General features: G+C 45.4%; 1 protein-coding gene across 1 annotated transcript in view; it reads right to left on the bottom strand.

The window, feature by feature from the left end:
• The window catches only part of EDEM1 (ER degradation enhancing alpha-mannosidase like protein 1), a 38,813-nt gene extending 26,354 nt beyond the window's left edge, over positions 1–12,459 (bottom strand). Inside the window, exons 1-3 of the mRNA XM_043967662.1 lie at positions 11,723–12,459; positions 4,572–4,644; positions 811–914 (exon numbers count right to left, since the gene is read on the bottom strand). Of these exons, the coding sequence (XP_043823597.1) occupies positions 811–914; positions 4,572–4,644; positions 11,723–12,249 (704 nt within the window). The 5' untranslated portion in view covers positions 12,250–12,459. The remainder of the gene's footprint in view (positions 1–810; positions 915–4,571; positions 4,645–11,722) is intronic.
• Positions 12,460–12,734: the final 275 nt, after the last annotated feature.

Below are 12,734 nucleotides of genomic sequence, written 5' to 3' on the forward strand. Positions count from 1 at the left end.
TCAAAACTCGAAACTTGACAGAACTGTGAAACTGTGAAATGGGGATTTGAATACTTGTACTACTACCCAGGGCAGTCATACTAAAATGTCTTTGTAAGCCTTAAAGCACTAGAAAAATGAGCTATTATCATCAAAGGAAAACAAGATTAGTCATCAAAGTAAGCAATCTAAATCTGGCAATTCTTCAGTGAAAGAAACATTTTTGTAAAGCAAACAAAAATCATTTTTCTTATCCAATATTTAGCTAGTTCGAAACTTTCTGCTTACCATTTGTATAAGTTATATGACCTCTTGGTCACTTCAAAATGAGGCAGCTAGGGGCAGCTAGGTGGCGCAGTGGATAGAGCACCGGCCCTGGATTCAGGAAGACCTGAGTTCAAATCCAGCCTCAGACACTTGACACTTACTAGCTGTGTGACTCTGGGCAAGTCACTTAACCCCAATTGCCTCACCAAAAAAAAAAAAAAAAACGAGGCAGCTAGGTGGCACAGCAGTTACTGCACTGCTGGAGTCAGGAGGTATTAAGTTCAAACCCAGCCTCAGACCTTGTGTGACCCTGGGCAAGTCACTTAGCTGCTGTTTGCCTCAGTTTCCCCAACTGTAAAATGGGGATAATAATAGTATCTACTTCCCAGAGTTGCTATCTTTGTAAAAGTGTTTAGCACAGTGCCTGGCGCTCAGTGGGCACCATATAAATGCTTGTTTCCTGCCCCTTCCCTTCCCTTCCCTTCCCATTACCCACTTCACAACTAGGGGCACCTTTCATTCTACACACAAAAAATGTCCTCAATCAATCTTGTTTATGATTACCTGATTGTAGCCTCAAAGACTTGGACTGTGGAGTCTTTGTCAAATGAAACTGTGTTGATCACTAATTTCACTGCCTTCTGGAACTCGGATGAATTTCCCATTATCTTGAAAGAGGAACATAAAACATTAAAACCGCTTAAATTGAACCAGAGGCTACAGATGTTTTAGACAGTTGGGCTACTCCCACATAAGCATCTGGATGTGGTCTTGCAATCCACCCAGGCAAAAACAAGAAGCCAAGAACCGCAAAGGTCCCCTTTAGGTAACGTGTCCTATCAAAGAGCAAATTCATCCTCTTGGGGAACCCAAGTCCCTTTTCCAAAAGACAAAAGCACAAAACCACTCTCCCTTCCCACCCACCCATTCCCCCCTACTTGAGATCAGTCCCATCAAAAATGCCTAGCAAACTGAGTCTACAAACAAAACAAAAAAATTAAAACCTTGCTCCTTTCTCCATAAATAAATTTACAGGCTATATCTACAGGATGCCAAATATCTGGCTTGTAATCTTAGAGATAAGTCATCTGAAAGAATGGGTGGATTTGTTTAAAAACTTTTTATCTAGATAGACACACATCAAAAGGAACAGCCAGTTTAGTGTTTTATATTGTTTGGGGGGAGGGGTTTGGAAACAAAATATTTAATTCCTTTTCTTGGTTTTTTGTTGTTGTTTTTTATAGTGAGGCAATTGGGGTTAAGTGACTTGCCCAGGGTCACACAGCTACTAAGTGTCAAGGGTCTGACACCGTATTTGAACTCAGGTCCTCTTGAATCCAGAGCCGGTGCTCTATCCACTGCGCCACCTAGCTGCCCCTAATTCCTTTTCTTAAAGAGTAATCTATAGCAGTCATATTTCATGTTTCATGGAAACTAATTCACTTTACCAAAAATTTCATGACACCCCTAGCAGTCACTTGGAGGTATGTTGGGTGTTTCAAAACTAAAAATCACTGATCTATAGACGTATTCTTTTCAATTACAGAATCTGGGGGTATGGTGGAAAGAGCAGTGGTATACAGTCAGAGGGCTTAGGTTCAAATTTCTAGCTGAGTAATGTGGGATAAGTCACTTAGCTGACCCCCAAAGAAGGTAAGTGACTTGTCCAAGGTCATATCACTAGTGAGTGGCAGTCAGGATTCTAACACAGATACCCTGCTTCCTAGTCCATTGCACTTTACACATCAAAATCAAAGAGAAACCATCATTAATTTGATTTGGCCCATTATCCCAGAAAACCAGGCATGATCTAGAACAGAGCTGGAATCAGAACCCAGGCCCCCCAACTCTCTTTAAGGACTGTGCAGCACAATGAAGCTTGTAGCAGTGCTAAGGGAATTCCCAGACTTCCCTCCACAAGTCATTTGTGGTCTTCCTATGACTTAATAGTTACAGACTATTTAAGACACCATAGATAAGGATAACCAGTGAAACTGCACCTGCAAAACAAGTATTATTTTAAACATTTAAAGCCCCAATGTTCTAAAAAAGAAAGCCACCCAGAGAAGGGCTTTTTATTTTTTTGTTTAAAGGGATAACTTTTGGAAGCAGATGCAGATGGCCAGAATGTGAAGAAACTTCACCCAAGGACTAAAACCTAGATTTGCTCATCTGGGTGAGTCATCACCCCAGGGCAGGTTCTGGGTGGCACCTCCCCTACAAAGCACTTTTCAGATAGCTGAAATCAGATGGAAATGAAGGCCAAGGGAAGCCACAAGAGAACAAAAACAAGTAGCCTGACAAGGGAAGATCAGATGGCACCTGAGTTATACCTTGAAGGAAGTCAAGTACTCTGTTTGCACATTGTTTAACTAATATATTTCTATTTTAAGAATTACATTTGGAGGGTAGCTAGGTAGTGCAGTGGATAAAGCACTGGCCCTGGAGTCGGGAGGACCTGAGTTCAAATCTGGCCTCAGACACTTGAGACTTACTAGCTGTGTGACCCTAGGCAAGTCACTTAACCCCAATTGCCTCACCAAAAAAAAAAAAAAACAAACAAAACAAACATTTAAACAAAACAAACAAACAAAAAAAAGAATTACATTTGACTCTAGTTATATTATTTTATTGTATCACTCCCCTGTAAAGCAAAACAAAAACAAGTGGATTTTACTGAGTAATAAAACTTGATTTTCACTCTTAAAAAAAAAAAACAAGTAGCCTTTGGGTGGGTATTGTTGAGGAAAAAGGAGGCTGAACAAATGCTTTAAAAGGAATCACTTTTAAAAGTGTATTTTCTTCTCCCTTCCCCTCCATAATCATAGCAACATTTACATATAAGAGCTAGCATTTATAAAGTACCTACTATGTGCCAGGCACTATGCTAAACACTTTACAAATATCTTCTCATTAGACCCTCAACAATCCTAGGAGATGGGACAAGTCAGACAAGACTAATATGACTCAACAACAACATAATTATCTCCTTTAATCCCCACAATAAACCTATCAGGTAGGTTCTAAAGGTATGACCTCCATTGTAATTTCTTACAGAAGAAACTGAGGCTCAGAAAGGCTACTGGAGCTGCTTTTTTGGCTCATGGTCCCAGAGGCACACTTTAACTGTGATTCTCAAAGCTCTCTGATGATTGATCACTGTCAACTTGCCCTTTCCAACCATCAACCTCTTTGGTGTAAGCAGTAACTGCCCAATTTTGTATTTGCTCTTTATATGTGTGTGTGTGTTGGAAAGGAAGGCAGCAAGCTCTGGATAATGAACGGCTCAGGGTCATAACTAATTTTGAAAGACATGAAACTAAGGGGGCAGCTGGGTGGTGCAGTGGATAAAGCACCGGCCCTGGATTCAGGAGGACCTGAGTTCAAATCTGGCCTCAGACACTTGACACTTAGGAGCTGTGTGATCAACCCTCATTGTCCCACAAAAACAAAAAAAGACATGAAACTGAAATTGTTGTGGGTTCACTGGTTTATTAAAGGTAGGTGAAAAGGAGTGGAGGAGGAAAAGAGCTACAGTGGGAGAAGGGGAACTTAGGATGGAGGATCATATGATTCAACAAAAGGATTCCAAATTCCCCCACTCTCTTCCACTTGGCTGGATAGTGGACAACTTTTCTCACACTCCCAAGCTTAATCAGCCCCAACAGCTTCTAACATACCCCGAAGCCCAAGAGTAAATAGGTTTAAACTGTGGGGCTAGATTCAAGGAAGAACTTTCTGAACATAAATGACAATAGAACAGAAAATGGCTCTTTGGCTTTCAGATGGCAAACTATTCCTGGAAACCATGTCAGAAGGCAATCCAGCATCAGAAAATAGGCTGAGCAGGTGGGAAACCCTATTTCCTTTCCCGTATTAAAACATCACTGCTACTATATCACTACAGTCTCAGACACAGTCCTGCCCAAACTCAGGATCATAAATATGGTTTGTCTACTTGTCTGTTAACAAGGACTAATTTCTTATATAATTTTGAAGACTGAAAGAAAAGTCTTTCCTTAGAGCTTTATTATCAAGGTAGAATAGAGCTGCTCTCTCAAAACTTCATCTATTTCATTTTTGGCACATTCCATATTCTCCTCCCCTTTGAAATACCTGTTATTTATTTTCCCATTTTCTCAGCTCAAAGAGAGCAACAGTCTGAATGCATTATCTAACCCTGCCTCCTTGTGCAGCTGTCCTCTTAGCTGTTTTCTTTTCATGCTTAAGACATCCTCTGGGAAGAAATAATGCAGGTTCTCCTGAAAACCAACTCCTTCATCTAAAGATTTGGTTTTTTTTAAGTAGTTGAGTTGGCCACTTACCGCAAGTGTATCCAAGGCATCAACCAAGGTTAATGAATAGTTTCCTAGAACATCATTGATGTTCAGATTCGACCTGAAATAGAAACAAAGTTGAAGGGGTATAAGAGTTGAGAATAATACATTCATATAGTGATTTACACCTAAAATACAAAACAATTTCACAGATTATTTCATCTGATAAACACAACCACCCAGTAAGGCCAGTAGTGAAAGTTCTATTGCCCCTTTTTACCAAATAAAGAAACTAAGGCTCAAAAGAAGTCACTGAATTGCCCAAGAATACAAAGCTGAAAAGCAGCAAGAATCCAACCCCAGGCTTCTGACAAACAGAACGTTCTTTTCCCAGACGGTCCATCCTGCATCAAGTTAAGCTAGGTACTTCAAAACCAAAAAACAAAAACTGCAGGTCTCTTCCTGACAGGCCACAGACTAGTTCACAGTACTAAGTATTTCTAAGTTGACAGTATCCATACCAGCGGTACTCACAGTTAATCAACTCTGGAGCCACCTTTGAAGGCTGGTGGAAAGAACACTAGACAGCGAGTCAGGAGACTAGCAATCTTGTAGTTCCAGGTCTGTTACTACCGCTCTTTGTGAACTGGGCTAATCACTGGGCCTCAGTTTCCTCATCTGTAAAACAAAAATGACTAGACTAGGTCTCCTGGGTATCCTCTACCTCTAAAATTCTATGATTCATCATCACAATATATCTATTATATTCTCTAGTCTAATATACAAAACCATAAAGTTAGCCATCTCTAGCTAGTTACACATGAAAGAACCAAGTGTTTCTCATTATGATTTGGGCATCACTATTCTGTACTTTGATTTCTGACATGAACATAACAACCTCAATGCGCTTTCATCCGGAGTAGCACCATTATTCCTGTTATGAGGAGTTTTCGAATAGTGGCTAAGCAGAGGTAAGGGTAGTAGGTTGTTGCTCAAGTCCCCCATCTAAGTGGGTCAAGTATGAGGCTCAAAGAACATCTGTTGATGGTGGTAAAGATGACCTAGTACCCCTGGTTTCCCCTCACTCCTTTTCTACTTGCTTGTTCCTGGGATACCCCTGGAAAAGAAGAGGACTGATTTATTGATGCAGGCATAAGTCTACAATCCATTCACTTTGTTATCCTCTGCTCTTCTTGTCCACATCCTTCCAAACATCTTCCATAACAAATTTAGCACTCGGCATATTGAATGCCTTCCTGTAAGCAAGCCCTTCACCATCCCACAGGGACCAACAGAGCCTCAAGCTGTTCATCCGTTAGCCCTACATCTCACTTCATGACTAGCCAACCTCTGTTCGTAATCACATATTTCCCTGATGATTTGAAGGGTCACTAGAGTCCTCTGTTGGTGACTTCATGGTAGGAGCTAACCCTGGGTTCTCAAAGTAATGCTAGCAAAGCCTGAAGTCTGATTAAGTAACTTGCCCCAAGGCACACAGTAGTAAGTAACAGCAGGGATTCAAATGTAGGTTTTCTGACTTCAAGTTCAACACTTTTCACTGCTTTCAAAGACCTAGTGGAAAATGCCGAGAGTTTTAGTGTGCAGAGCACAACAAGTCAAGAGCACAATACAGCAGCCAAAAGCAAAACTAGCAAAACTCAACTTATGGAGGTGCAGCTAGGTGGCACAGTGGATAGAGCACTGGCCCTGGATTCAGGAGGACCTGAGTTCAAATCGGGCCTCAGACACTTGACACTTACTAGCTGTGTGACCCTGGGCAAATCACTTAACCCTCACTGCCCCAGAAAAAAAAAAAAACCCTAAACTTATGCAATTAATTGCAGGCCCCATTGATAGAATGTCTCATGTCACCAAAGTTAAAGAACAAATCCCTCCTTTGGGCTAAAGAGCAATGTTTTCTGAACAAATGCTTGGGGGGCTGAGATGGGGGGGTGAGTTATTTGTTGGAAGTGTCTACAATGTTAGAACAGAATGTATTCACTTGGTAGTGTTTAGCAGGAGGGAAGCAACCGTTCCCCTGCCTGTCTTTTACCTTGATCAGGCCATATCTAAAATATGATGTCGCGGTCTGAGCGCCACATTATATGAAGGGTCCAAAGGAAGGTGACTGAAATGGTCCAAAAATATTTTCCTCTGAGAATAAGTTGAAGGTTGAGACTGGGAAAAAGAACTCATGGAGTGGAGAAAGAGTTTGGTCTTGAAACATTTAAAGGGCTGCCATGTGAAAGTACGGGAGTAGCCTTATGAGAGTTACGAGAACACAGATTCTAGTCCCATCAACAGACTTGTGATTCCAGGGGAGGAGGGGGCATTCCTTCCACCAAAGCAGATCACAGACTTTGTCTTAGGTGAGGCTCTTCCTGTCTGTTTTTACATCTTCAATCACGTATCCTGTCTGCTTCGTGAGATGGTAAACACATTAAAGGGCAAGAGCCTGATTATCTATTTCTGCTGCACAAACTCTGGACTCTGCAGGAAGTACACAGCCTCCACTGATGTTATTAACTGACTAAATGGTTAGAATCTGGACTTGGGTTTGCAACTTAATTACAGCGTGTGAATTTTTATAGCATTCAAATTTGTTTCACTTTTTATGGTGCTTATTTTTGTCTGTTTCCCTGGTGTTTAGCACAGTGCCTGCACATAGTAGGTTTTTAATAAATGCTTGTTAACTTGAAAGAGAAAAATCTTTGTTTCTGACTGGAAAATTTTGAAAAATGTGTCATCCTAATGAGCAGTGATTATCAAAAAGATCCTCAGCCTCAAGAGTCATGAAGAGGTGGGTTCAAGTTCCACCAGTGACATATACTGTCCCTGTGTCCCTTGGCCAGTCACATAACCCCTGGATGCCCTAGGCAACCCCCTAAAACAAGAAATTGTGGTCGATGTACCAGTGTGAAAAGCTCCCTAGGCAGGGGCACTCCCAAGGCTGATGAAAACATTTTCAGTCCAAAACCAATAAAAATCAAACAACAAAACTGAGAGCTTTCAATGTTGGATGTTTGGCACAAAGCATAAGGGGGCCCTGGCCTGGTACAAATACGGGCATGTCAGAAATAGTCTCCGGGTCTCAAGTAACTGTAAGCAAGGAGACAAAACAATAATGGACCCACTAAAGAATATAAGGAAAGATACAACTAACTGTGGAAATACCTGGTCCTTAACTTAAGTTTTATGAGCTCTGAGGAAAGAAGACTCATTAGGAACAGTCAGTGAGGAGCATCAGGGGAAAAGTGGATGAGCTGAGTTTTGAAGGCTGGGTAGCACTTGGTAGGTACCAGAGGGGTGGGGAAGAAGACATGCCAGGCAAGGAAACCATCCTAAGGTTTCTGAGTATGAAGGGACGCTCCTCTAACCTAAGACCTGAACAAGAACCCCCTTTCTGCAACACCCTGAAGGCCTCAAGTGGGGGGAACTCACTGTGTCCAGAGGCAGTCATTTCTATTTCTGGACAGCTTTCACTGTTAGGGAATATCTCATTACATTAAACAGAAACCTGTTTTTCATACGCACTTTTCACCTACTGTTCCTAGTTCTGCCCTTTGGAAACAAGTAGAACAATCGTGTCCCTTTAAAAAAACAAAACAGCACTGGGGGGAAGGGAGCATAATTCATAGAATATGACAATCAGTAATGAAATTACAAATAAATGTTTGCACAATTTACCCTAGACTCTGCCGGTGTCCAGAAGTACCACTTCTGTATCCAACACATAAGAACAAATTCTCTGACAAGGGCTCAGTCTTACTTCATCATTGCATTCCCAGTACCTGACAGGGCACCTGAATGAATGCATCGAGGATCCATGATTTATGAGCTAGGGGTACTCCCTCCACTTAATGGATAACACTCCTGGAAAGAGCACTGGCTCTGGTTCACATCCTGCCTCTGATGCCCTAATACCTCAGTGACCTTAGGTCATCTGACCTCCCTGGGCCTCAGCTTTCTCGACTGTAAAAGGAGAATGCTGGACTAGGTGCTTCTGAAGTCCCTTGGAGCTCCTGTGGTCCTATCAATACCTTAGACTTCAGAAATTGATAGAGGCTGAAAACTCTCCATGGCCAGCACAGTAAAGAGCCTGCAACTGACATGAATACCAGCAAGCCTTTCCATGTGGCAGCTGCTGCCCAGCTTCCACATCAGGACCCTAAGGTGGCCCAACAAGTTCTCTCTCAGCTAACAGCAGTTCATGCTTATTTAACTGAATGTATGTATCTGTGTTCAGAGTCAGGTGAAGTGGAAAAGATCTTTGTTCAATGGTTAAAGTTTACTTACTTATTACCAATCCTTCCATTCTTCCCAACTCTAGCAGATAAACACCACAGAAAACAGTGAGTCACAAATGCAGTTGCAGATCTTTAAAAGAGGGGTTGTGTTTAACTTTGTGCCTAGTCTCATTTCTTGTTCAGTCTTGTCTTCTTGACCCCATGTTATCCATGGGGTTTTCTTGGCAGAGATACTGGAATGGTGGTTTGCCATTTCCTTCTCCAGTGGAAAAAGGCAAAGAGAGGTTAAGTGATTTGCCCAGGGTCACACCACTAATTGTCTGAGGTCAAATTTGAACTCAGGTCTTCTTGACTCGAGGCCCAAGGTTCTAGCCACTGTAGCACATGGCTGCCTCACACATTCTAGGTAACATCTGTGTGCATCTTAAGAAAAATGGCAAACCTTATTATCACTGGAACGCAAACATGCCCTTCTGGGTAGGCGGGTAGGAGAGTGGGATTCCAGATAGCCCTAAATTGAACCTCCCCACCCACTAAAAAAGCCTCAATGCATATCCCTGATGCAAGTTTTTAAAAGGATCAGTTATGAGAGGAAGGGAGGAGCTTCCATTACTCTGGTCATGTGACTACACGCCAAGCCTGGCATTCTTTTAAATGAAGGAATGGAGAAAAGAGAACTCTAGCTCAGGCCAATTTTGAAAACAGGGTCTGACCCTGTAATGTCAGTACAGCTAAAAACTATACCACAAGCTGAGTGACTGCCCCTTAAAAAAAAAAAAAGATAACCACTTTATCAGTCAACAGAACTATTCTTCCCAAAAAGCTATAATTAATCCATAATACTTCCACAAAAATCACATAATCGTAGAGACCACAGTTTAAGCTTTTAAAAACTTTGGAGATGATGAATGTTTGAACTGATGGAAGGGACCTCTGAGACCTAAATCCAACACCCCTCATTTTACAGATGGAGAAACTGAGTCCCAAGGAGGTTAAATGACAATTGGCTTGCTCAAACATCACTCTGCTTAACTGGTGTGAGAATATTATTACCAGGGAACAGTTGTCCTAGTTAGCTTTCCCCCCACACAGGGGACAGGTGACCACACACATTTAGTTTTACCCATCACACTGGGAAAACCCAGACTAGAATTCAAGGCTTCTAAATTTATGTAATACTGACCTATAATTTCCCACTCCCTCTCTACCGACTTTATCCCCATAAAAATTCTACCTGATCTTAACTGCAAAATGGGGTAGAGGGTGCTGAAATGGCACCAAATTATTCTGCTCCTTAAAAGAAGGGACTTTAGTTTTCATCTTTGTAAATTACTTCCCCCCCCACCCCCACCCCATGCCCCAGCCTAGCACATACAGTCCCTGGCATGCAGCTAGGACTTAATAAATGCTTGTTGAATGATATCCTAGTAAGATAAAGGTCCCAAGCAGAAAGTTCAGTTAATACATATTTGCTCTGGGCCCACAAATTCATCCACCAGCCAAAACCTCACCCTAACTTGAAAGAGGTAAGTCTGCAGAAGTTTCAACAAAACACATTAAAGTTCTATCAAGTCCCTCCCTGAACTCCCATCATCTGGAATTGAAAATGTTTGCACATTTCACTACTAGTCTCTTTTCTTTTATGGGGAGGCCAGAAGGAAAACAGAACACTTGATATTAAAAACAAAACACTCATTTTGGTGTCCAAAAGTTTCTTTCCATTCTCCTACTATCCCCCCAAAAAGTGAGAGAAACGTTAAAACCAAGTATGATGTGTTTGAATAAGACAAGAAAAATAAATTTGTACCATTTTCCTTTCTCTCTGACAGTTCTATCTGCTAGCCAAAAATACTTTGGAATGTCCTCTTGCTTTGAAGTCATGATGGGATTAAAAAATAACTCTCAATAACAAACAATTCAAGTGGTTAATTTTTAGATAACAACAAAAAAAATTAAAGCCTGCTTTCTTCTAGAATGGAGGGCACAGAAAGGCAATTCTGACTGATTTCACTTTATTTTTCCAACTCAGAGGATTCCATAATGTGTTAATCCCAAACCTACAAAGTCTACAAAGGCTGGCACCGACTCCATAACGCCTCAAAAGCATCTGGCAGCATCAGCCAATCCCTTAGTTCTCACTGGAGAATACAGGTTTAAAAGAACAGCCTCAGCAATCCATTAAAAAGTAGCTCCTCACCACCAGCTTGGACAGCTGATTGGCAATGGCAGTACTGCCTTGGGTTCTTGGACTTTGATGTGAACAGTAACGAACCATGAACCTCCCAGCTCCGAGGGTAACCCTCGGGAATCTGCCTCCCTCCGCTCCGGGCTCCTACCATCTGGCACTTGGAGATGGGATCTAAGAGGGCAGCTTTTAAGCAAGTGAGGTGCCATAAGTGGGAGCCTCTGACCCATGAGGGAGGGGGTTACAATTTTCTTCTATCTTGGGGTGTGAGTCCAGGAGGCTCATTAGGCGCCTTGTTTCTGGGGACGCTCCGGTTCACATCATCCCAGGGCTGACTCATCACACCCCTCTCACCGCCACCCTGGGCGTCTGAGAAGGAAAACCAGGTCCTCGCCCGACCGGAAGGCTGAACGTAGATGGGGTCACTCTGCCCAGGGGAGGGGGCCAGGGGGCTTCCCACCTCCCTAGTTTTCCGGGAGTTGTTAAAGAGGGTAGGAAGCGAGGGGATTTCGTGGGGCAGAGGTGTGAAAATAACAGCTAAAGATGTCCTTTTCCGGGCTCGGCTGCGAGGGCACCAGCAGCGGTCGCACTGAGGGTCTCTAAGGAGGCTCAATGTAGAATGGGGGGTCCCCCACAAAATGGGGGCGGCCGGCCGGCCCCTCCGCTGTCAGGTCCCCCCCGCTGTCAGATCCCCCCCGCTGCCCGGTCCCCCCGGGCCCCGCCGACCCGAGTCCCCCCCCCCCAGGCCCCGGGCCGGGCACACTCACGGGTCCCCACGGTCGGGCCCCCGACCCCGGCAGTGGATGGGGTTGAGCTCGTCCTCGGGGAAGGCGTGCGCCATGTAGTTGTCGTAGCCGAAGGCGAACATGCCCCGGGCCAGGTCGCGCATCTGCGCCCGCAGCTGCGGCGGGAAGGCTCCGCTGTAGCGCCGCTCGTACTCGTCGCCCCCCGCGCCCCGGGCCCGGCCGCCCAGCAGCGACGCCCAGTACGACTTAGGGCACACGCCCGGCGCCGGCGGCCCCGGGTCCCGCTCGGGCCGCGGCCGCCGCCCCGCCTGCGCCCGCCGCGGAGCGGGCCGCGGGCCGCCGAGCCCCGGGGCCTCCAGCCAGGAGGGCTGCGCGGAGGAGGCGGCCTCGGCGCGGCCTTCGGAGCCCCTCAGGCACTGGAAGCCGAAGCTGATGGGGAAGCGCTGGTAGAAGCCCAGGCTGGGGCCCAGGCCGAAGGCCAGCCAGAGGGCGCCGTGGAGGCCGAGCCGCAGCAGCAGCAGCCCCAGGACCAGCGACTTCCATTGCATGGTGGCCCGGGCTCCGCGGGCATTCTCCCCGAGCGCGGGGCCTCCCCGCCGGCCCTGCGAGCGAGCGAGCGAGCGAGCGGCGGACGGACAGGCAGACGGACCGAGAGCGCGCGAGAAAGACGGAGGCAGCCGGCCACCGACCCACCAAGCCTCGAGCTGCGCCGTCCGCCCGCCCGACGGCGCCGCAGCCGCTTCCCCTTTAAGGGACTCCCCCGTGACGAACCAGGAACTGGCGCGCGCACTGGCGCCCGGCCCGGCCCCCTCCCAACGCCCACCCCCTGGGGGCCCGCCCCCCGCGGTCCGGCCCCGCCGCGGGGGAGGCGGGGCCCGACAGGGGATTCCCTCCGGTTTCATAGGCCCGGCCCAAAGTCTGTAGCCGCGGCGAGATCCCGCCTCCTTAAAGGGCAGCGCAGCCGAGAGGGGCGGAGTGGAATGCGGGGACAGGGTTGTCGTGGCAAGTTGTGACCACTCGAGAACTTCCGACC

This window comes from Dromiciops gliroides, chromosome 1, assembly GCF_019393635.1.
Source record: "Dromiciops gliroides isolate mDroGli1 chromosome 1, mDroGli1.pri, whole genome shotgun sequence".
NCBI classification, from domain to species: Eukaryota; Metazoa; Chordata; class Mammalia; order Microbiotheria; family Microbiotheriidae; genus Dromiciops; species Dromiciops gliroides.